At 54.4% G+C, this 23942-nt stretch overlaps 2 protein-coding genes and 1 long non-coding RNA gene across 9 annotated transcripts in view; 2 read left to right on the forward strand and 1 right to left on the reverse strand.

Annotated features, from left to right (window-relative positions):
* Window positions 1-4537: 4537 nt before the first annotated feature.
* LGALS12 (galectin 12) overlaps window positions 4538-23942 on the reverse strand; it is a 26155-nt gene continuing 6750 nt past the window's right edge. The window contains exons 1-10 of one of the 7 annotated variants that reach the window (XM_040639272.1): window positions 13806-14309; window positions 13600-13617; window positions 11839-11927; window positions 11499-11712; window positions 10562-10681; window positions 10003-10041; window positions 9350-9376; window positions 8732-8820; window positions 5630-5783; window positions 4538-5087 (exon numbers count right to left, since the gene is read on the reverse strand). In XM_040639272.1, coding sequence (XP_040495206.1) covers window positions 4941-5087; window positions 5630-5783; window positions 8732-8820; window positions 9350-9376; window positions 10003-10041; window positions 10562-10681; window positions 11499-11712; window positions 11839-11879 — 831 coding nt within the window. In that variant the 5' untranslated portion in view covers window positions 11880-11927; window positions 13600-13617; window positions 13806-14309 and the 3' untranslated portion in view covers window positions 4538-4940. The other 6 variants (XM_040639269.1, XM_040639267.1, XM_040639273.1 and 3 more) reach the window with 6 other exon arrangements.
* LOC103656537 lies at window positions 16407-17302 on the forward strand. The gene is made up of 2 exons (XR_566643.2): window positions 16407-17021; window positions 17233-17302. It is a non-coding gene; the product is annotated as an uncharacterized LOC103656537 (long non-coding RNA).
* The window catches only part of LOC121104783 (phospholipase A and acyltransferase 5-like), a 26561-nt gene continuing 23531 nt past the window's right edge, over window positions 20913-23942 (forward strand). The window contains 3 exon segments of the mRNA XM_040639274.1: window positions 20913-21029; window positions 21752-21836; window positions 23197-23305. Of these exon segments, the coding sequence (XP_040495208.1) occupies window positions 20939-21029; window positions 21752-21836; window positions 23197-23305 (285 nt within the window). The 5' untranslated portion in view covers window positions 20913-20938.

A 23942-nucleotide genomic window follows, 5' to 3' on the forward strand; every position in this document is an offset into this window, starting at 1 on the left:
TTGCACGCCTGGCGTGTAAGGAGGGGAGGCACGGTGAGTGATATGTGAAGGGAGCTGGCTCCCTGTTCTAGAAGCTGTGTCTGTCTGGGCCTTGGGGGCCCAGTTTGCTCACACTCAGTTCACAAAGGAGCCTCTAGGGGGGAAGCCTTGGGGCTCGGGGAGGTGAACTAATCCCCACCCTGCCTGCCTCTGCTCCTGGCCAGGGTTTGGAGCTTCTCACTCCCCCCAACAGCACCTCTGTCCCTCCCCTTCCTTCCACGGTCTTTCCTCTCAGTTGCAGCCCAGTCTTGCCCAGGCTGTGACGCACCCAGTCCCAGCAGCCCCCTCTCTGCCGCGTGGACGTTGCAGGAGGCCGGGTCTCAGCTCAGTGGCACACCGCCGGACGACACTGCCAGATTTATACACTTACTCCAGGAAACAGAATAATTCCTGGAAGGCATATTTTATAATCTGGAGAAAGAAAGGCCATCTGGCTTAGCCCTGGAAGGGAACTGCCCCGTTTCCTCATCCAGATAGAGAACAAGCTCCGAATTTGGTTCCTGTTGGCAGCGCCCCGGCTGTGGTCTTCTATATTTAGAGAGGAAGTGAATACACCCCTTGTGTCTGCCCCTCCTGCACCTGCTGTGCCCTGGCCGAGAGAGGGGAGGAGCTGGGCCCCGGGTCCTGGCCCCGCTCATCCTCCAGCCCCTCTTCCATGTAGATTCCCTCGGCCCCGTTCCAGGCCAGGCCCATCATAGCTGCTGGAGAGGAAGGGGCCGGGGGCAGCACCCAGGATCCTGCCCAGTGGAGCTCGAAGTGCAGAGGGAGGTGCAGACAGACACAGGGATCCCCGCAGGACGTGATCCGTGCCAAGGGAGGGGCAGGTCCCAGGGCCTGGGGACCCAGAGAGTAGCCGCTGAGCCAGGCTGGGTGCTGAGGGCAGCTGCTCAGAGAGGGCTGGGCGGTGTGGCGGAGAAGAGGAGGGAGGAGTGGGCAAGACGACTGGAGGGCCAGCTGTGCGGAGGGGCGGAGGCAGGAGCCAGCTCTGTGGTGAGGAGAAGGGCAAACCAGTCAGCCCGGGGGCAGAGGGCATCCAGGGTGAGGAGGGCTGAGGAAGGTTTGGTCAGGAGGGTTGGGCACCTGTGAGCTGCCCAAAGTGCGTGCCCCGTGCCCTGAGGCCATGGGAAGGTCATGGCCAGATATGCCCTTTGGGAAGGCCACCATGGGTCTTGGGGAGACTGGATGTGGGGTAGCAGGCACAGGAGACAGGAGGGCTGGTCAAGAGGCTGTGGGGGTCACAGAGGCAGGGATGGCGACTGCACTGAACCAAGTCAGAGGGTGGGAGATGGACGAGGAGGAGAATTCAGGAGAAACTTCTGGAGTTAGCATTGACTGGACTTTGTGGCTGAACACAGGTGCCGGGGGCAGAGTTGGAGGTGGGTTGGAGGGAAGGGGTTGTGAGGGAGATGGTGGACTTAGGTTGGCCCTCTTTTGGGATTGGGAAACCTGGAATGAGGGGTTGGAGTGCAGGATATCATTCTCTAGATCAGGAATGTAGGCAAAAGAGGAACAGAAAAGGCATTGATCCTTGCAGCTGGGGCGTCCTGGGTCGAACACTGACAAGGAACGGGGTGTGGAAGACAGGGCCATGGGGCCACTAGTGGGAGATGTGAGCAGAGGAGAGACCCAGCTCAGCCTTTTCACACAAGTGACCTTGAGAAAATCACTGCAGTCCGGGAGCCCGGTTCCTGCCTCTGAACGAGGGAGGACAACGATTCTTCCTCAGGTTGTGTGGATGGGAGGGCTGGCTGGCAGAAGTCCACCCCACTTCCTACAGCTGTGTGACGCACGAGTTCTTGCTCCCTGGCCAAGCTGGCTGTCAGGACATCAGCCAAGATAGAAAGGCAGCCCGAGGCCAGGAGAGGATCTAAGAAGGGGCCTCGACGTCGTCATGGACAGCATGAGCGGGGTGGGGTGGGGTGTGCTGGCCCTTAGTCAGTCTGCAAGGAGGAAAGGGGCTCAGCATGGACTTCCCAATGTTGCCTTGGCTGGCCGCGGTGCTAGGACACGTTGGAAAGATGCTGGGACATATGGTGTCACGACAACATACATGCAGAAACACAGCCCCACACGCACGTGCGTGTGAACACACATCTGAACGAATGTGTACTCCCGGGACACCCCCTCCTTTTCCACGACTTGGGGTGGGAGAGCAGGTCGTTTTTCCCAGACTCCAGTGTCTAGCGCCTGCCCGAAGGGAGCCCTGTGAGAGGGACAGTGGGGCTGGGCATCCCTCCCGCGACGAGCGCTCGCACATCGCTGCTCTTCCCATGCACCGCGGAGCAGGCCAAGTTCCAGACCCAGACACCTGCTTGAGAATTTTCGGAGTGGCTATGAGCGCGGGGCCATCCACATGGGAGACGGGAACATGGCCCCTGCAAGCAGGGAAGGATTTTCTGTTTAAACATCAGCTGTTGGCTTTAGAAGCCCGAGCGTGTGCCTACGGACTCGTAATACTATGTTCTTTCCTACTGAGTACCTTGGATTCTTTGGAAATAAAAAGACTCTGGACCTTTATTCTCTACCGGATGGGATTTGTTGTACATCAGTCGGAATGTGTTTTTTGTTGTCGCTGTTGTTGGCAAGCCCTTGCTTGGGTCCCAAACAGAACTTGTTTGCAAAACGGTCGGCACAGTGTCAGCCTGGCTCTCCAGAATTTGTGAGTTCTGCTTCCAACTCCTGGTGCCACAGCGATTCCCCCAGAGTCGAGAGTGCATCTGTCTATGATTCCCAGTAAGTTCTTTACATCCTAAAGCAACCAGGTCAACAACCTGCTCCCCCCACCCGGCGTGTGGACAAGGTCCACACAAGGTCATCAGTTCTGTGAGGGAGAGATCGTTGAATGAAGACGTCCACACTTCTGGAAAGCAATGGTGAGCACTTCGTCACCCATCTGAGATATGTCCCCATAGGTGACACACTTTGGGTGTGAGGCCCCATCTCCTAGGGTTCTGCTCGTGCTGGGGGAGGGGATGCTGGCAACGTGGCGGGGGGGGCAGCATGGCATTTCTCACATTTCCAGCAAGAGCCACCATTCATTGAGTTCCAACTCAGTATGAGGCATTTAAAGTAATTTTGACTTATAAATTCACCACCATCCCGCTCGGTTGATGTGACTGCCCGTACCTCTCCATGCGAACACGCGGAATTTGCCCAAAGCCGGGACGTCTAAGCTCGTGCAGGCAGCAGGATTTGAGCTCAGGCTGTGTGCTTCGGGAACCGAGTTCAGGGGGCTAGTCGGCGGAGAGCCCCGAGAGCCTGCACCGACCAGGAGACGGGAAGGGCTGCTTCCAACTCTGGCATCCTCAGCCCAGCTCTGTGATTTCTGATAAGCTACTGGGCCAGTCTGCCTCGCTTCCTCCTTATCCTGTCTACATTCACAGGGTTTTTACCGGAATGGAATGTGTGGGAAAGTGCAGGAAAACGGAGAGGGCTGCTCACATGTGAGCCTCACAGCCCTGTGGCGTGATCAGAGCGATGACTTACCATCCCCCTTCTGCAGTGGAGGGAGCCGAGGCTCAGAGAGGTCCCGGGGCCTACCTTAAGCTCATCAGCATAGATCCCGTCACCTTGAGTCTGCCACGTTCTCTACTCTCCCTCCTGCTCTTGGTATGTACTAGGGTCCTGCCTCCCTAATTTGGGGTGTCCCCACCTTCTCTGGCATTGCTACTTTATCTTCCCCTCTACCCTGCCCTCCCATAGGCTGGGTCCCATCTTTCAAGCCTGGCTCTCAGCTGTCTGGTCACTAGTCCCTACCAAGGGCTGTGCTGGCCCCGCGGGAGGCGCCTTCTTTCCTGGAGATATTTCATATGTCAAAGGGTATGGGAATTTCCAGAGTCTTCAAGGCCTGAAATAGTTATTCTCAAACCTGGCTCCATGTCAGAATCTCCCGGGAGCTCTTAAAATATTCTGAGGCCCAGGCCCCACACCCAGACATTCTGATTTCATCGGTCTCAGGTTTGGACCAGGAACCAGCATGTTCTAAAAACTCCCCAGATGTCTGGAATGTACGGTCAGGGAGGGGCTGCGGGTGGAAGGAGCTGATCTGACTTTGAAAGTGTTTGTGTCTCAGTCCCGGAGATGGCTTTGGAACGTATTTCAGCTTTGACTTCACTTCTAACAGAGTGTCTTTAATATTTAAGTAATGAAAGCAAGATTCTTTCTCTAATCGTTTCATAAATTAATTAATTGAACTAGCTCTGAATGATTATCATGTTCTTACTTTCCACAGACTACTCGTTTTTTTTTTTAAGTGAGCCGGCCAGGCACCCCTCTGGATTAGTCTTTTTCTTTAAGTTGAGTTTATTGAGGTGGCTAAAAAAGTGTCACTTTTTAGTGACCCCAAATGGTGTCACTTAGACTGAGTCCCCAAACTGGGGCTTAATACCCAATTTAATCGCAGTTTTTTTCTTTCCTTTCTTTTTTAAAGATTTTATTTATTTATTTATTTCGGAGAGAGCAAGGGCGGAGGGGGGGACAGAGGAGAGGAAGGGAAGGAATCTCAAGCAGACTCCCTGCTGAACACGGAGCTGGATGCGGGGCTCGATCTCATGACTTTGAGATCCTGACCTGAGCCAGAATCAAGAGTCGGATGCTCAACTGACTGAGCCACCCGGGCACCCCTCAGCCACTGTCCTTGTTGGGCTGCTCCACCTGCCCACTGTCTCAGCCCTGCAGGAAGGATGGAGCCAAGTCCCAGGCTCCTGGCGGAGGGAGCCACTGCCTTTGAGGAGCCTTCTCGCTCTGGGGCCTCCCCTCTGCTGTGGGGCCCAAAGCCCCTGCAGACTCAGGTGGTGGTGACAGGCACACGGTTCCAGGAAGGGAGGAGAGTGGAGCCGCACCGAGGGGCGCCGGGCCTGGGTGGGCCCCTCCCTTCCTTGGCGGGATCCCCGGCTCACTCCTCAGTAGTGGACGCAGTAGAGCTGGACGCTGCCGCTGATTCGGAGCTCCCGCAGCCGCTCCAGGGTCTGCTGCCGCAGGCTGGTGGCCCCCAGGCCCTGCCCGTTGAGCGCCAGCTTCAGGCCTCCCTCCTGGCACAGGAGAAGCACCTGGGAAAGGCCGGGAGGGGTGTGCAGGTTTCCAGACAGACGGACGGTCCACCGCCTGCCTGTCGCCCCACCCAGCGAGCCCTCCCCTCAGGGTCACAAAGACCGGGACCACGGGGCACCTGGTGGTGGGAAAGAACAGGACTGGGGCACCCAGCTTGTCACCAGATCACTGCGACCTTCCACAAGGATCAGCCCAGCCCTGGGCCTCAGTTTCACCATCTGTGCCCATCGCCTGCCCTCGCGCACTGGTTCTCAGCCCTGGTTGCACTTGGGAGTCCTTAAAAGGGAGCTTTTTTTTTTTTGAAAACCCTAATGCCAGGGTCTGCTTTGATTAATTAAATCCCTTTTTTGGAAGTGGGATCGCTGGCAGCCGTAGGGAGGGTTGAGAGCCATGGCGTGGAAGTCTGCTTCTCCTGGCGGGCTCTGGCTTCCCAGCCCCACATCCTCTGCCCCCCTATCCCTAGGATGCACCCCTGTCTCCCCATGGGAATGCTGCTCTGTGCCCCGCCCCGGAGGGACCGGGCCACTTGGCTCTGACTGACCTCGAAGAATCGCTTCGGGTAGAAGAGGAAGGGGGCCGAGATCAGCTTCTTGCACCCCCAGGGTGAGATCCAGGCCAGGGTTCTGTCTGCGAAGGAAGCCCTGAGCGTCACGGGCACGTGAGCGGCCTGGTCCCGCAGGCTCAATGTGAAGCTGCTAGAAGGGGCAGAAGGGGCTCCCTGACTCCTCTGAGCCGTGGCTGCTGGATCCTGGGCTCAGGGATGGATGTGGGAGAGCAGCTGGAAGATTCGGCACCTCAGAGGGGTGGGGACACCTGAGCGAGTCTCAGGCACACCTGAGACTGAATCCCCACGTTGCCACCCACTGGCCGGAGGACCCTGGGGAGCACATTACCTTGCCTGAGCCTCCTTTTCCCCTCCTCGAGATGGGGAGCATTATATTAATAGTAACTAACATTTATTGGGTGCTATATGCTAGGTATCGCCTGAAGTGCTTTGCAAATAGCGTGGGGGTTAGAGCCAGGCTACCCGGCTTCAACCCTGCTCTGCTCTTTCCAGTCCTGTGACCTTGGGGAGGTCACTTCACGTCTCTGTGCCTCAGTTTCCTGATCTGTAGCATGGGGAGAAGAGTACCTGCCTCACCAGTCGTCCTGTGTAAAGTGCTAGAACAGCACCGGGCATGTGTAACAAATGTCACTCTCGAATACAATACCTCCCTCATAGGGCCACGGAAGGAACAAAGGAGATAATGTACGTGGAATCGAGCGAGTGCCTGGCACACAGTAGATTTCCGGAGCCCTCCCAGAAATCCTGGGCCTTGAGGTTCAGCAGCCCGTGTAACTGACGAGGACAGGAAGTCACGTGGCTGGCCCTGTCACTAGTAATAGCTGCGGGGCTTCGGGCTGGCAACAGTGCAGGGCTCCAGATTTGGGTGCCTTTCTGCTGCCTGGCACCTACCCCTCATAAGGCAGCCGGATTCTGTTTTATGTCCAGGAAGTTTCCAAAGTCACCTTTGAAACAACACCCCTTCAACTGTTGCCTGAGACCTCGGCAGGAAGCCGAGGATAAGAGCCTGATAAGAGGTGGATAAGAGCCTGATCGCTGGAAGACCGGGAGGCAAAGGGCAGGGGTAAAAGGGGGCGTTAGTGTGCCCTGGGCGGGTCTTTCAGGGACTCCAGCTGGATGTGTTCTAGGAGGATGCCGCAGACATTCTCCAGCTTTGGGAAGGAGCCAGCAAGGGCTCACCACTGGGAAGAAGCTTGGCAGGCAGGGGCCCTGGAGAGTGCACCGCACGGAGCCTCTAGCACCAGCCCATGCCCTTCCCACTGGCCTGGAACTCCTGGAGGCCTCGGTGTTCGCCCCCAACTCCCAACCCCGCAACCTCATCCCTGTCCAGCACAGCCCTGGGCCAGGTAACCGACTCCTTCCAGATGCCCTAGCGGAGCTCCGTGCTGGCTCTCAGCAGGTGCAGCCGCCCACCTGCCCGGTGCTTGCGAGGAAGGATGGAGAGGGAAGGACGGATTTTTAATGCAGACGAATTCCCTGCCCTCCAACTCCTACTCCCTCTGTCCAATTCAAGCCACAGTCGCTTCCAGAAAACAACAGTAACAGCATTTATTGCGGGCTGGCTGAACGCCAAGTCTTGATGTTGGCGGCCTGTGGCGGAAGTGGCCCTGTAGAAATGTCCTGGCAGATCCACAGTGTTCTTCAACTTCAAAGCAATACCACGTGCCCAAACTGGGAAAGTTTATATGAAAGATGGCTTCCAGCTTCTCTTTGTAAAATAATCAGAAGGTCCGGCCTGAGTGGCTTTATGGAAATACTCTTTCCAAGTTCCCTTCCCAACCAGGGCTTCACTATTTATGTCACCTGTCCGACCTCGGAGGGCGTGTGAATTCATGGTCCCCGAGAAAGAGCAGTTAAGTCACCTGCCGCGTCCCTAATAATAACCATTCGACGTTGAGCTAGGACATGAACCTGGTGTCACGTCTCCCAAGTTTTTTGGGGGGACAGTGTTCTTTCTACCCCTGGGAACTTTTTCATTTTCCCTCTAGGACTGAGATGATCTTTCTCCTTTTATTCTGATGGGGAAACTCAGGACTCCAGCCTCAGAAAGGTGTCGTGACTTCCCCAAGACCACACAGTTTATAAGAGGCACAAGCCAGACTCCAGCCCCGCTGTGCCGGGCTTTGGAGGTTCATGCTGCCCGGGGCTGTGCTGCATGCCTGCTCCAGAATTCACAGGACTGCTCCAGAAAGAGCAGGCAGGGCAAGAGTTTAGTGAGGTCAGTGACTCCAGACAACAAAACCGAAACAGAAGAAGACAGGGCAATTCCCTTCCCTCCTGCCCCTCCACAGAGACCATTTTGATGACATTTGTCGAGCGCTTACGATGCGCCTGGCCCAGTTCTAAGCATGCACACCACCCCCGAAGCTGGCACTAATCATTACCTCTTTTTACACACGAGGAAACTGAGGCACAGAAAGGAAAAGTAACTTCCTTGAAGGGGCACAGAGGCAGTAAGTGTCCTCAGCAGAAGTGAGACCCAGGCGACCTGGCCCAGAAAAGTCACGACATCCAACGCAATTCCAGCAAGGAAAGGAGGGAAAGAAGGAAGGAGAGGGGAGAACGAAAAAAGGAAGGAAAAAGAAAGCGAAAGCAGCCTGGAGCCTGCAGGTTGGGGAAGCTGAGCAGGAGCGCCCCCTGTGGGAGAGGTGAGGCAGCGTCCCGGTAGTTGGTGTGTGGCTCTGAGCCCCTCCTGCCTGGCTCTGGGCCTCCCCCCGCCCCCGCCGGAAACTAGGGCACTCTGTCACCCTGGGAGGTTGAATTCTCTCTCTGGGTCTCAGCCTGAGCCCTTAAAGGACCTTTCCGGAGGCCTGAGCTGGCACCTGCGATGAGAGGCTGGTTGGCCTGACCAGAGGGACAGGCGGGGAAGGTACTCCCAGAATTGGGGCTGTCAGGGCTGCGGGGGGAGCCTGAGCACCGAGCACCGACCAGTGCTCAGTTGGTGGGACTGAGCACTGAGCACCCTTCCAACCACAAGCTCCACGATGGGGCAGCGGTGTTGGAGATGGCAGAGGGGACGCTTGTAGAGCTCGTGCTCCATCAGAGCTGCCTCTCCCTCCCTTCCATCTGGATACTCACTCCTTTGGCTCCGGCAGGACCAGCCCCCGCAGTATGATGACCTGTCCGGGCCAGAGACCCCGGGGGAGGGCACGCGAGCAGGGCAGCTCCTGTAGGAAGAGGGGAGATGACTGAGAAGGGGGCACACAGGGGTCTGGGGAGAGCGGCTGCCCCCAGGGGAGCCCTGGGGCTGGTAAGTCGGCCTCAAGGCCCGCAGCCAAGAGGACACTCAGCTCTGCTCATTCACCAAACATCTACCGCAGGCTTCGGCTCTCCCTGGCCTTTCAGGGCTGAGCTCAGTGGCCGCCCCCCTTCCTGGGGCCCAGGAGCACCAGACACATCCCCCATTGCTGCACCCTGAACTGTAATGTCCTGTTCACCGGTCTGTCTCCCCACCAGCCTGCGAGCAACTGGAGTGCTGGGACTGGCTGGTCCCTCTATCCTAGAGCCGGCACCGGGCCTGGCACAGAGAGTAGCAAATAATTGTATGCAGAATAAATGGAGAAAAGGTAAAACGAGGCTGGGGTTTCAGCCTGAAGCTGCCTGGCCCACTGCAGCCCGCAGGTGTCTATGAAGGAAGGGGGAAGCTTGATGCTGAGGGCATTTCCCACCAGGTGACCCAGGAGGGAGGTCACTCACCAGGCTGGGGCTCTTCAGCAGGAAAGGCTGTCAAGGGGAGAAAGAAAGAGAAAGGGGACATAGAAACCATGCGGTGTTTGTTCAGTGAAGGAAAGCTTCTCAGTATTATTATTAAGAACTGGGGGGATCTGGGGCTTGTCTCTCTCGAACGCAACACAGGTGAACGGTTAGAGTCCCGGGGGGCCCCTCTTGGATTCAGCAGACACTAGGTCTGGAAGAACGGGGAAGAACAGGACAGAGGGTCTGGCATTCACTTATTGTGTGGCCTTGGGCCTCATCTGTCCCCCTGTCCTGCGGGCTGACCCTGGCTGCCTCTGCCGGTTGCTGAGGACAGAAAGCTGCAACTTGGCAGGATCTTCCGATAGGAGTCCTGGGGCTCTGCCCATCCTGGGCAGCAAGCCCACCCCGTCCATCTTCCCAAGCTGGCCCCAGCTCGGGCTGCCAGAGGAGAATCCAGGCTTGCCAGCTACCGGGGGTTGGGGGTGGGGGACAGGATCCATGGCAACTGCCCAGTGAGGGAAGGGCAGCTGGCTTTCGCCAACTTGGGCGGCAGCCCCGTGACCGGCAGGTCCAGCCGGGGGAGATGGGAGCCCCGGTGGCTCAGCTAGTGTGGCCGGAACCACAAGGGACAACCTTGCTCCCTGGAGACTCACGTATCCAACCGGGTACTCGCTGCCGCCCTCTGCAAACGGCTGTCAGGAAAGAGGAAAAGCATCACGAGGGGTTCAGGCCCGCTGCAGGCCCTGTGAGTCATTCCCGGAGCTCCCGCCCCCTGCCCTTGCCCGGGAGGTGGGCAGAGGCTCGCTTTGGTAGCTCCTCATTCTCCCTGGAAGCCTTGCCGGCCGTTCTCAAGCCTGGCATTTGAACATGCGGATTCCTAGGCCCCTCCTCACACGTGCTGATCTGAAGGTCTGGTGGCAGGTCCTAGAAATCTGCACTTTTAATAAGGCGCTCTGGGGCGAATGACAGAGCTAGCTGCTGTTTGGGCCCCGTGGCTCCAGGTGCGCAAGCGGGTCACCTCCCGGCCATTGCTCTCGGGTCCCCTTCGGTGGGCACCCTCTGCACCCCACTCGTATCCCACAACTTGCTGGATCCCCTCCACCTTGGGTAAAACGGGTGTGACAGGGCCTGCCTGGGGCAGCGGGGTGGGGGGTCCTGGGCCCGCCCAGGCACCAGGGGAAGACAGGGGCCGTTGCCACTCAGGGAACTCACGCTGATGTTCAGGAATCCAACGGCCTCCACCAGGATGTCACCAAATATGCCCAGGGTGTCCACACGAGACAGCGGGAGCCGGTAGCGGTAGTGGAGAAAGTGTTGTCCGTTCACACTCACCTGGAAGGACGGACAGACAGACAGCTCAGCAGCACTGAATCTGCACTAACGTGCCTGGCGTCGCTGGGCGCTCTGACCTGAAATGTCCCTCGTTTCACTTCAGACCCACTCTGAGAGGCAGGCACATTGGACAGACGAGGTGACCAAGGCTTGGGGAGCTTCCGGGACCTTCCCAAAGTTGCCCAGCTGGCCTTGGAACCAAAGCCCCTGTCACTCTCCCTCTGCCCCTGCCATGGCACTTCCCCACACCATCCCTCTGCAGCAGCCTCAGCCCCAGGAGAGGAAATGGGGGTTCAGGAGGCCGATGACCCCTCCCCCCTCCCCCCACTGCCTGCTCCCACCAGCTTCCCTTTCCCCTGGAGAGGTCGAGGTCCTGGCATCTTCCTGGCAGGACTTCCCATCCACGGAGAAAGGCTTGAAGTGGAGGTCTCTGTCCCTGCGCCCCGCCCCCCTCCACTGAGGCCCAGAGATGGGGAGGATGTGAGGATCCGCCCCATGAGGACCTACCCAGCGGATATTTAGGGGCTAGAACAGAGCCCAGCATATTGCAGGCGCTCTTGAAGAGCTTGCTAGGACGATGGCAGTGGGGGCCTCCCCAGGGCCAGGCGTGGGAGACCTTTCTTGCCACCCCGGGTCCCAGGCCACGTGGGCCCCGGGCAGCTTGGGACGGGGCTGGGCGGCTGCTCTGTCCTCTCGGGTCTCAGGCTCTCCTGGCGGGTGACACCCCTCCTCAACAGTGACGTGGGGATTTCGGCAGAAGGAAGGAGCAGTGGAGGGATGCAGGTCCTAGACACCGACGCCCATCCCTTCCCCTCACCTTCATCTCCTCGTTTCCGAAGAGAAAGAGGATGAGGAAGGGCGCCCCTCTCTGCAGGGGCAGACGGGGCCACCGGGCCTCGGCCTGCCAGCGCTCCAAGCGCAGGGTGTTGCAGATGACATGCGGCTTGCTGGTGTGGAAGCGCGGGTTGAAGTGGATGGCGATATCCGGCCGGGGGTGCAGGCTGCAGCCGCACTGAAAGTCCACCTGGAACCTGGTGAGAGGTGCTCTCGAAGGGGCACCCCTGGTCGGGAACCCCGAGACCCCAAAGGCAGAGAGGAGCCTCCAGCTCGATGCCGCTGGGGCTGAGCTCCAGCTCCCGCGCGGAGCACCCCCTTACCTGTGTGCCTTTAGAGGGACCACTCCCTGTAGCATGACCATCTTGCCCGCGCGCAGGCCACCGAAAATTGTCGTGACATAAGGAACCACCTGAACAAGGGGAGAAAACTAGCCATATGCGGCTGGAGAATAGGTCTTACGAGGGAGCCCCGTGCCAGGTGGGCAGGTGGGGAGGGAAGAACAAGAAAACTCCACTCTCCTGCCCCAAACAGAAAACATCCTGATGGGGAAATATTGGGGTTCTCTTCCACCTTCTCCCCTTTCCCAGACTCTCACATGTCAAAGCCACATTGCCCTGGGGAAGCCAAGTTCAGCTCCATCGCCCACTTAGAACACCAGCCCTGCCCCTCTCCCTAGCTCCTTGGGCTCTGTGAGACTGGCCCTGGCCTCCAGAAGCCTGGTATCAAGATCCTGAGGACTGTTTACTGGCTGGAGCCCAGGAACTGGGGGGGGCGGGGAGGTGGGCAGAAGGCTGGACAAGTTGGGACCCTGATACGGATTCCTGGAGAGACACCCAACAATGGCCCCGCCTACCTTCCCAGGCTCACCTCGCCCCACACAGAAGCTGTGCCCAATTCCTAAAGCGCAACACACAGGTTTACAGCTCCCTGCCTTTTCGGGGCGCTTCCTCTGCTCTCCCTCGGCTCTGTAAGATCCAACTGGACTTTCAACGTCCTCTGACACCTTCTCCAAGCGCTGCCTGCTACGGTGACTGCGTTTTTCCTTCCCTCCCCTGTGTTCCCAGGACACTTCACTGGCATGGCTAGCTTGGCCGTTGGCGGGCTCACGGGGAGACCAGGGGGCTGGCTGTTTCTGCTGGAGGCACAGGCCACTCAGAGCGGAAGCCCTGCCTTTCCCTTCTGCGCTCAGCGCCTGGCCTGGCACAGCGTGGGCTCTGCATAGGTGTTTGCGGAACGATTGTGCACGTGTCCCAGGTGTATACAGGTCGGCATAACACAAGACTGCCTTCCACGTGTTGTCCGAACCATCTAGAAGGAGCTGAGCCCCAACAGTGCTGCCCTCTAGGTAGGAGCTTGCAGCCTGCAAAGCGAGGAGGGGCTGCAACCTGGGCAGCTGCTTCGCCCCATTACTCAGGCACCTGGGGAGGTGCCGGAGCTCCTGGCTGTCTGAGGGCCCACAGCTCAGCCAGGCTCAGCACCTCAGTCCATCCCACTTCCCAGGCTCTAGGACTGGCTGGTAATATTTGTGGAGCTGATGCAGCTCTCCTGGAGGGAGAGGGCCAAGTCAAGAGAAAGTGATAATTAGCGTTCATTAATGAGAGGGCAGAATACACTGGGCATTCAGCCTCCTGTAAAGCAAGGCCAGACTTCGGAAAATCCGCGTGAGGGGAACCCACACCCAGCCCCCCGTTGGAGGTTCCAAGCTGACTCTCTTCCAGGCTGGAGATGAGACCACCCAAGATGCTCAGTGCCCCCCCCCCCAAGGATACTACACAGTAGCCCCGGATCCTCCCAGCCCCCCGCCAGGCATTAGCAGCACAGCTCTGACTCCAGGCTCTATTACTTTTAAAATGTAAGGACCCTGTGAGCCCGTCATTCTCACCCAGGTGGGAATTAGCTGCTCAGCCACTCAGCTAAGCTCAGGAGGGCCTTCCAGGTCCATGAGCAGGTGTCGGGGGAGCCGGGCCCAAGACCCAAGGCCTCTCCACCCACCGCCTGGGAGGAGTGTAAGTCCAGCTGGAGTGAGGGAGCGGTGGGGGGGGGCTGAGACCTGGAGCTTCCAGACCAGAGTGGCTGCTCACCGGGTGGAAGACTGGAGGCTGCAGGATGAAGGGGTCAGGAAGTGGGTCCAGTTTTTCTCCAGGTGACATGGGGCGTGGAGCGCCTCCAACTCAGCCTGCAGATCCAGATTCCAGGAGCCCTGGCCCTGCCCCCACTGGCCGGACTTGCCTTTCCCAGCCAGGATCTGAGGGGCCAGGGCAGCAGCTCCCCCAGCTGTTAGCCTCACCTGCGCCCAGCAGGGTCCCAGTGCCCCTTGCAGCAGGCGTGAGAGGCAGGTCTGGGCAGCGGTCCGCCCCTGGTCCACACCCCAGATCCGGTCCCACCAGCTGGCCTGGGGCTGTCAGCAGAAATCCGGGTCCAGGAGCCAGAAGCTTGAACTAAGCAACTAACTAACCAGCACCCCGGCCTCCGGCTGCACTTGGATCTGAAGCACGGAGCTGTTGCAGAGGGAGGTTAGAGGCAGGCTCTTTTAGGGCCTGCAAGGGTTTGTGGTTTCCTGGGCTGCCATCGGAGCCCTCCCCAGTCAGAGGCCCCAGTGGTGGCACGCGTGGGCAGGTCCCAGGAGAAGCCCCGCCCCAGCTGCTTGGATATCATGGGGTGGCTTCTGGTTCCTGACTCCCCTTCCCACCTGAGAGATTTTCATTCCCCTGGCTTCCGTGCCCGTTCCCCCACTTTTCTCTCTTTTGCATGATTTCTAGTCCCCTGAGGCTCCATTTCAGCTTTAGCTAAAAATGCCAGGGCCCAGCTGCGGTCACCAGAAAGGTGGTGGAAGATGGTGAGGAAGGGGCTGGAAGAGAGGCGGGCCCCCCCACCCCGGAGGCTCAGAAGAGGCAGCGAGGTTCAGTGGGCCATATACTCCACCCTGAAGGTGACCCGAGTTCTCGCTCAGCCTCTGCTCTAACATGCTGTGTGCCCTGGGCCAAGTCACTTGCCCTCTCTGTGACTCTCTTTGCTCAGCTCTGTATTGAGAGGGTGACTCCAGAAGAGTGTCTTCACAGGAGGTCTGTGTTGGGGGTGGGCCCAGGTATCTGCCTTTTAATCAAGATCCCCCAGGATTCTTTGGACTAGCGTCGCTCCAGTTCTGGCTCAAATTCCAGTAAAGCCTTCCCTTTAAAAGGCAGCACAACCCCTCAACTTTATCCTGATTTGGGAGGTCCCAGGATCCGAGCACCCTGTCAGACTTGGAGGCAGGGAATTCCTGGCAGCACTCCAGGCTGGACAAAGGCTCCAAGGCCTGGGGAGCTGAGGGAAGAATAAGGCTGCTCTGATGGCCAGGCAGGTGCAGGGTCAGCTCTGGGGAAAAGCATCTGAGCCGGGCCTTCTCAAGTGTGGCATCAGTGAGGCCTGGAAGCTTGTTAGAAATGTGTCCTTCTGGGCCCCACCCCAGACCTAGGAAAGAGGAACCTCTCTGGCAGGGGGGCCCAGGAATCTGCATTTTCGCATCCTCCCCAGGTGATTCTGATGCATATCGGTGTTTGAGAAGCACTCACTGACTTAGGCTTTAATGGGCAGGGCTTGGGGTACAGAACCAGAAAGTTTGCTCAGGTCTTGCTGGGTAGGAGGAGCCGGGCTGCAGATGGTGCTCTGTTTGGGGAAATTCCATCTCAGTCCCTTCAGACACAATAATCTACATACCACGGAGGAGAAACCAAGGTGTAGAATCCCGTTGGGCAAGGCAGGGGGCCCTGCCCCTGGGAGGCAGACCTGGGTCCTGGTCCCGGCCTCACAGTGCCCTTCTTTAGGCCTGAGGCAAATGTGCCCTGCCCCCCTCCCCAGCCCAGCCTCAGTCCCCACTCTGAATCAAGGCAGGAGGGTGGCATAGCAAAATAGCACCGACTGGGCTCTTTAAACACACATGTTCATTTTCCCACACTTGATCTGTGTGTTTGTGTCCTAATCTCTTCTAAGTAGACCAGTCATATGGAATTCTACCCCTATGAACTCATTTGACCTTAATCACCCTTTTTAAAAAGGCGTATGTCCAAATATAGTCTCATTCTAGTTCCTGGGGGTTAGGGCTTCAACATCTGATTTTCTGATTTTGGGGGCAGAGCACCATTCAGCCTGTAACAGAGTAATAGCTATGTCTGGTCTCACCCTGGCACCCCAAGACTGTTGCAGGGGTGGGGAGTGGGTGTGGCAGCAGAAGGAAGCAGGTGCTACATTTCATTTCTCCTGGCCCCAGGTTTTGACAGCTGGGAGAATCTGGCTGGGCTTAAATCTTTTCTCCAAGAGCTTGTTGAATATGGAAAGTTCCAGAATCAAGGAGGGCCTTAGTGTCTGTTGGTCTGTCCAGGGGTGGGAGGGGGCAAATCCCTCTTCCTGAGCCAAAGGGAGGCGAACTTGTGGGAGAAGGGAAAGGGCTGATGATGACCCTGACCCTGACAGGATGGGGGATTCCCCTGCCCCAGGCTGGTGCCCCCCACCCCACCCCAGCTCCCTAGACCTGGGCTTGTCCCTGAGAGCGCTTATCATAACTGGTCATTATACACTGAAGAATTGTCTAATATTTGTCTCCCCCTCCCCCTACTTCCTGATGGTAAATTCCATGAGGGCAAATTTATACTTATACCCTCATTACCAAGTGATGCCTTGCTTGATGCATTTAAAGCACTTGCTCAGGGGCGCTTGGGTGGCTCAGCCATTAAGCATCTGCCTTCGGCTCAGGTCATGATCTCAGGGTCCTGGGATCGAGCCCCGCATTGGGCTCCCTGCTCGGCACGAAGCCTGCTTCTCCCTCTCCCACTCCCTTTGCTTGTGTTCCCTCTCTCGCTGTCTCTATCAAATAAATAAATAAAATCTTAAAATAAATAAATAAAGCACTTGCTCGGTGTATTTAAGGAATGAATGATTGGGAGTCGTGGTTTCTGGCTCCTATGCGGCCACCAGCTCCTTCTGTCTCTCCTCCAGCAGGTGTGGAGTCCTGGCCCAAGCATACACTAGGCAGGTGCTCTTCTCACTGGCCACAGATCCTGACTGAGGCAAATTTATCTATTTATCTATGAGTAACCAATTAGTAGCCAGGGAATCATAATCTGCGGTCGGGAATCTCAGGGTGTCCCCCTCTCCCCCATTCTTTGATCCAGCAACTTCTTTCCCTATCCCTGCTCCTGAATGGGTGTAACTCTGGGCCTAGGGAGAGACTTATACCCAGATTCACCTACTTTGGTCTACATCTTACCCCCTTCTTCTATCTGGTTCCCTTCTAGGTCACTGGAGAGCGTCATGGATCCTCTTTCTCTCGGGACGAGTTTTGCACCACCCTGGAACAGAGTGTGAGCAGAAATCCTGGATAGGAAGGATCAACAGAACTGGATAGCTGGCTGATGAGAAAGATGAGGGAAAGGGGCCAAAAGGAAAAAAAAAAAAAAAAGCTTCCAGCATCTTGAACCAAAGGATTGGAAAGAGTCTGGTGTACTAATGGAAAACAGAGAAGCTGCAGGTATAATCTGGAGGGTGGGAGCTGGCTAATTCCAGTCAGGACCATTTTGGAGGAGGGGGACGGTGCAGGAAATGGCCCAGACAGGGGATGTTTAGTTCCTGAACATTTGTTAGTTTATATGTTTCTAGGAATTTATCCCTGTCTTCCAGATTGCCCAATTTGTTGGCATATAATTGTTCATAATATTCTCTTATAATTGTTTGTATTTCAGTCAGCATCTCTTGAGGGAATGAAGGTGTTGTGGCCTGAAAGCATGGTAATACACTCTGGAGAAGACAGTTTCAACTTATTTGGATGATCTTCTGCCCTGGGAGGGAGTTTTTGTGGCTGCGGCCATTTTGTATGACGAGGCGTTGTGGTCATTACAGGAGGGGCAATCACTCTCGCTCTCAAAGAGGTTCCAGTCTAATTGGAGAGAGACCACATACACTTGAAGGAGAAAACCAATAGGACAAAGCCAGCTGCTTTTTATTTACCTTTATCCCCCCAAAGAGATCGAACCATCTGGATGGAAATACTGTAAAATGGGGGAAGAGCAAGCATCACCCGTAACCTCAGTAGGCTAACACAACACTTCTCATTCCTTTGATGTTTATCCTATGAACCTTCTTCCCTCCCCCACGGAACATAAGTTTATGGACGAATCTCAACCAAAAACGTGACGTAGCTTGATTTTTTTCCACCCACGGCTCTTGACCATGTAGGTTGACTCTTTCTTTCCTGCTGGGTTCCTGTCACTTTGCCATCACTTTCGGTTACCGAAACTCAATACAGGTTAGCACTGGTCATCAATGTTGGTGACACCATAGAAAGAAACAGAAGCAGACATATTTACTTCCTGGAAGGGCGACTGGGGTCCTCATCGGGGCACCGTGAGAGTCAGAAGTGAATCACCAAAGATCTTCATGACAGGAGCTCCAAAGGGCTATGTTTTAAGAAGAAGAAAGATGACCTCAGCGGGAAGGTCTGCAATGCAGGAAGGAGTGATGAGCAAAGGTAGTGGCGAGCGGGTAAATCTATACCCGTGTCTGTGTAGTATATGAATGGTGATAAAGGGAATTCAGGCTTTTAAAAAGGGCAAAACTAAAAGAACATAGGAGAGGAAGACAGGGATGAGTGTTCTGACGTCCTTGTATTGTTGCAGAGGGGTGTTTACGATATTACTTTCAGACTTTGAGCATGCATGTTAAAATTTCAAGGGCAATAAAAAAAAGAATAGAGTGTGAACTTCCAAATGAGTAGAGGGACAAATGTAATATACCAAAGATCAAGACTTCATTGAAAGACGTTAAAGAAGACCTCACAAACAGAGATAATATGTAATCGATTGGCAGATTCCATTTTGTAAAGATGTTGAAATTGCCAAATTGATATACTGACTCAATGTAATTTCAATCAAAATGTCAACAGAGTATTTTGAGCAATTTAGCAAGCTAATATTTATGGAAGGGCAAAAAGCCAAGAAGCTTCTGTGGAAGACTAAGGGGATGGGGAGAGGAGTCTGGAGAATTCCATATGTCAAGATTTATCCTAAAGATAGAGTGATTAAGATCACATGATAGGAGCACAAAGACAGACACATTTACCAATGGAGTAGAATATAGCCAACGATTTCCTTGCTCGTTCACTAAAGCCTGACACATGACAGAGGTGGTCTTGCTCATTCCTGGGGGAAGAAGAAACTATGAATATGCCAGGCTGACATAAATCATATGGGGATTATTCATATGGGGAAAAATCAATTCCAGGTAGTTTAAATGAACAAGACAAAAGTTTAAAACTTCTACAAGAAAAGATAGAAGAATAGTTTTCTGACTTCAGAGCAAGAAAGAACTTCATGGCAAGACACAGAGTGCTAGCTACAAAAAAGGGGACTGATAAGCTCTACTTCATTAAAGTTAATAGCTTCTCTTTATCGGGAGACTCCATAAAGAAAGTGAAAAGACAAACCATGACCTGGAAGAAAATACGTGTAAGCAAACACGACTGACAAAGGAGAGCGCCAAGAACACATACACGGCCTCAACACGCTAACAAGAAAACAGCTCCATCGAAAATTGGGCAAAAGACATGAACAGGCACTTTTTACAAGAGGAAATCTAAATGGCTGATACATATATGTAAAGGTTTCAATCTTAGTGATCAGTGACATGCAAATTGAAACTTCCAGTAAGACTTCTTAGTAAAATACTAGTTCTATCCATTTACCTGGAGAAAGCAAGCATGACAGTACTAAGTGCTGGAGAAGATGTAAATCCCCAAGAATGCTTACACATGGCTGCTAGAAGTGAAATTGGCACCATCACTTGGGAAAATGTTTTAGTATTCTGTTGTAAAGTTGAATATTTACATACCTTCCCAGGTACTAAATTCTGTAGAATCTCTTGTGTGCATCCGTCAGGGCACAATTTGGGTTCTTTTCAATAGTTTCTAATTCCAAATTAGGAAAAAATCATGTGACTTTATCACCAGGTCGATCAATTGTGGTATATTCACAGAATGGAATATTTTCCAGCAGGGAAAATGAATTACAGATGTATACAGTACTATGTATGTATTATGGAAACAGCCTTGAAAGAAGCAAGTTGCAGAAGATAGCATACAGCATACCATTTTTATAAAGCTTCACATATGCAAAATGAAATGATGTAAGAGGAGTACAAAGAAGGGATTTTAAAAAGCTATCTTAAAAAGCAAGGGCATGAGAGTGCCTCGGTGGCTGAGTTGGTTAATCATCTGCCTTCAGCTCAGGTCATGATCCCAGGATTCTAGGATAGAGCCTGGAGAGGGCTCCCCACTCAGGGCTGAGTCTGCTTCTCCATCTCCCTCTGCCCCTTGTCAGGCTCTCTCTCTCTCTCTAATAAATAAAATCTTAAAAAAAAAGAGCAAGGCATAATAGACACAGGAGTAGGAGAGGTTATCTCTGGCAGAGGGAGGCAGGGAGATGGGGATAGGAGGGACACAGCAGAGTAACCCCACACTGGGCAATGCCTCTGTTCCCTAAGTAGACTGCGTGTTCCTGGGGAGTAATCTTACTGTACTTCACAACTCATGTATTCCATGTGCTTTTTTTTTTTTTTTTTTTTTTTTTACAGTCTCAGCGCCCAGCCTGGAGCCATCCCTGGGACGAACTCACGACCTTATATCAAGACCTGAGCCCTTAGTCAAGAGTCCCACAGCTAACCAACTGAGCTACCCAGGGCCTTCCATGCAGTTCTTTGCCATATTATATATATTACATAATTAGTTACTACATAACATAGAATTTAAGTTATATAAATAATTCAAATAAAAAAACTTTAGCTTTTTTAAGATTTTATTTATTTTTTTGACAGAGAGAGAGAGAGAGCGCAAGGCGCAGCGCTGGTGTGAGCCGTGTGAGTGAGGGAGAAGCAGGCTCCCCACTGAGCAGAGAGGGAGCCTGGATGATGTGAGATTTGATTCCGACCCTGGGATCATGACCTGAGCCCAAGGCAGACGCTGAACCGACTGAGCCACCCAGGCGCCCTCAAATAAAAAACCCCGAACCTCGCATCTTAACTCCCACGCCTCCCAGGTCTCTCCATCTGGCATCAATGCGTTAGTCGCTCAGTGGGCTTCAGCAGCCACGTCGGATGGCACCTCCGGCTTCCTTTCCTACTGTTCTGCATTACCTTCCACCCCCGATGACCTCCGCCACCGCCTTTCCTGGGCCTCTAAGCGCCCCTCTGAGCGCCCCCTCCATTCCCTCCCCCGTGCGCACGGCGCCCGCGCGCCCCGCCGTTTGCCGCGCCCTCTGCTTCTCCTGCAGCCACGCCCTCCGCCCCAGGGCAGGGTCACCCCCACAGGCCTTGCCAGCGTCCTCCACCGCCCCCCGGCTCCGCTAGCCCCAGGCAGAGCCGACTGGGCCCGGTCAGGCGCGGAGCCGCAGCAGCGGGATGGGCCTCACCCCGGCCGCCAGCGGGGAGAGCAGGCACCGCCTCTCTCGCTTCTCCCGGCCCCGCCCCGGCCCCGCCCCTCGAGCCCCAGGTAAGCGGCCTGGGGACAGGCCACCAGCCCCAGGCGGTTCAGCTGTGCCCCTTAGGCCCGGCCACAGGAACTGTGTTCTCCCCATCAATCATGGCGCCGCGCTGCCCAGGCCTTATTGGGGGCGGTTCTCAGGTCCAGCGGGCCGTCGGACCCCCGGAAAAGGCACCAGAGTTGCCTTCAAGGCTTCTTCTCCTAGCTCCGTGTCGGTCCTGCCAATGCCCCTTAACCGGAATGAGCACATACTGGGGAATGACCTTCTGTTGGTAATTCAATCAAAGCGAGCCAGGCGTCCAGTGTCTCTCTCGGGGATCCAGCCTCCGACTCTACTTCGGGTGGAAGTGGAAACAGAGGTGGCCGCTCCCCAGCAGAGCTGACCGTGGCTCTAGGGCTCTGAGGCCTCAGAAGCTCCTGCGCTCAGGTTTAGCCCCCAGATTTCTGGGATCTCACCTCATCCTCTCCCAGTTTCATCCGTGGGAGTTCCAAAGTCTCTCCTTCCCAGGGGAACGGAGCCCTCTCCAGCACCTAGTCCCACCATCCCCCTCCTTTACCCCCAAACTGGTGGAGTGCTGACCAGGCCAGGCAGGGCTCTGGACTGGAGCTCTGAGCCCACCTTCACAGAGACGTCAAGGTGCTGGCTCTGACTCTCCCTTCACAGATCTGGCTCCCTATAGGAGGCAGCTGTGGTTTAAACAGCATCTTCTTCCCATCCCCCAACCCCCTAGAAGAACCATCTCAAGCGTTGGTCCAGCTCTCTCCCAAGGAGCCACAGCAGGGAGCCTCAGAGCTGAGCAGAAGCATCCAGGAGGGGTAAGAGTCTCGCTGTGGAAGGACTGGGTCTTAGGGAGGGGAAGCCTTTGAAGAACCAACTCTGATGGCAGTTATATAAAGCAAACCCTGAGGGGTTTCCATAGGAACCAGCCTACACCACCCCCCAACCAGTGAAGGGAAGGCTGGTGTGCTCCAGACAGCAGATTACCACCAGGCCTGGGGCCCGCTGACGGGACCTGCCTGGTAGCAGTTTCTAGCCCCAAGACCTCCAGAACCCTGAGAACTGGCTCTTTCCACGTGGCCACTCGGTCTCACTAATGAATGCTGTGATCTTGCAAATTTCCTCAGTTCACTTTCATTAAACACACAGTTTGCTTCTTTTTAAAATTTCGAGGGTCTGAATGTTCCCCCAAAGAGCTATACGCCACCCCCATACACTGTACTTTGGAGAAGAGGTAAAGCGTGGGGGAAAGGCAAAGAAAATGCCAGTTTTGGTTGGTAATGTACTAGACGTGTGTGCCCGCTCTCTCCTTTACCCCCTCGACAACTCTGCGAGACAAACGCTCTCACCTCTATTTCATAGATAATCGAACTGGTGTTCAGACACATTCATTTACTAGCTCAAGCTTGGGCAGCAAGGATCAGAGCCAGCGTTCAAACCCAGCTCTTTTTTAAGATTTTATTTTATTTTTTAAGTAATCTCCACATCCAACGTGGGGCTTGAACTCACAACCCCGAGATCAAGAGTCGCAGACTCTAGCACTCTACTGACTGAGCCAGCCAGGCGCCCCAAACCCAGGCCTTTGTGACCCCAATATATTTCACTGTACTATCCCAAAGCATATTCCTGCCTTTGGTTTCAGTCCTCTGCTAACAACGTTTTGGTTCAAGGGACAAAATATACGGATTTCTCTCACGATACTTGCAGTTATAGTATTGAGGCTTAATGCGATTTCTCAGAAATATGGAACTAGTTGTTGGAAGAAACAGCTCAAGGGTTTAAGGGGCTTGCCTCTCCCAGGAGGATGGGCAGAGAGAAGGGAGGGAGCAGAGGCCAGCTGCATTTCATTAGAAGCCATTACGTACCGTTACCAGTTTTGTAAAGCTATGTGCAAGTCACTTTCATAAACATGGAAGAAAGATGATCAGCTATTTAAAAAACCCTGAAAGCTGCTCACTGCTCTCATTAGCAGTTTAACACTCCTCGGAAAAGCAGTCAACGGTGATTACTTTGTGAGGCTCCTAATGGCGTGGTTCCGGAAACAAGCTTCAGGGAAGATGTTTCCTAGGGTCTCGAAATTGAAAGAGCTCTGAAAATCACAGATCTGAAGTAACGCAGAATTTCCAGTAATTGTGAAGTAGTGTTACTTGTTGACTCTATGATCGCAAAATTCATTAGGGAGAAGCCGGTAGTGAACTTGGAGACCACACCCAAGCAGAAAAGAGCGGAGTGGAATTCAGCCCCGAAGCCTGAGAGTGCTGGGACCTTAACAAAGCAAGCCGCGGAGGTGAGCGTCCCAAGAGCTCTTAGCCACATCTTTACTGCGACTTCTCTGCAGACTGCGTTGTACTTTATTTAGACTGTGTGGCAGGTGGAAGTGCATACTGATTTGGGATGTTGGTTGTGCCTTAAAATTTTTTTAAAACAGCTTTGTTGAACCCTGATGAGCTTGACTGGAGCGTAACTCCAGAGCTATAACTGACATTCGATAAAATGCAACATGGTTAGAATATATGCTTGGCTAGGTTTGGTATAGTATGTGCGAATCCGTGAAACCATCACCGCAATCAAGATGATGAACATCTCCGTAACTCCCGAAACGTTGTTTCCCTTTGTAAATCCCGCCTCTTCTCGCCCCCATCCCCGGGCAGCACCTGGTCTGCTTTTTGTCACTATACATTAATTTGCATTTTCTAGAGATTTATGTCAATGGGATCATATCTTCTGTGCTCTTTTTGTCCGTCTCCTTTCACATAATTTCATGTAATTATTTGAAGTTATATCCATATTGCTGCATGTGATTAATAGTTCATTCTGTTTTATTACTGAGTAGTATTCCATTGTATGGATACACTATTGTTTATCCATTCACCTGTCGATGGCCATTTGGGCTGTTCCCAGTTTTTGGCTATCACAAATAAAAC

This window comes from Ursus maritimus, unplaced genomic scaffold (genome assembly GCF_017311325.1).
Source record: "Ursus maritimus isolate PB19 unplaced genomic scaffold, ASM1731132v1 scaffold_23, whole genome shotgun sequence".
Lineage (NCBI taxonomy): Eukaryota > Metazoa > Chordata > Mammalia > Carnivora > Ursidae > Ursus > Ursus maritimus.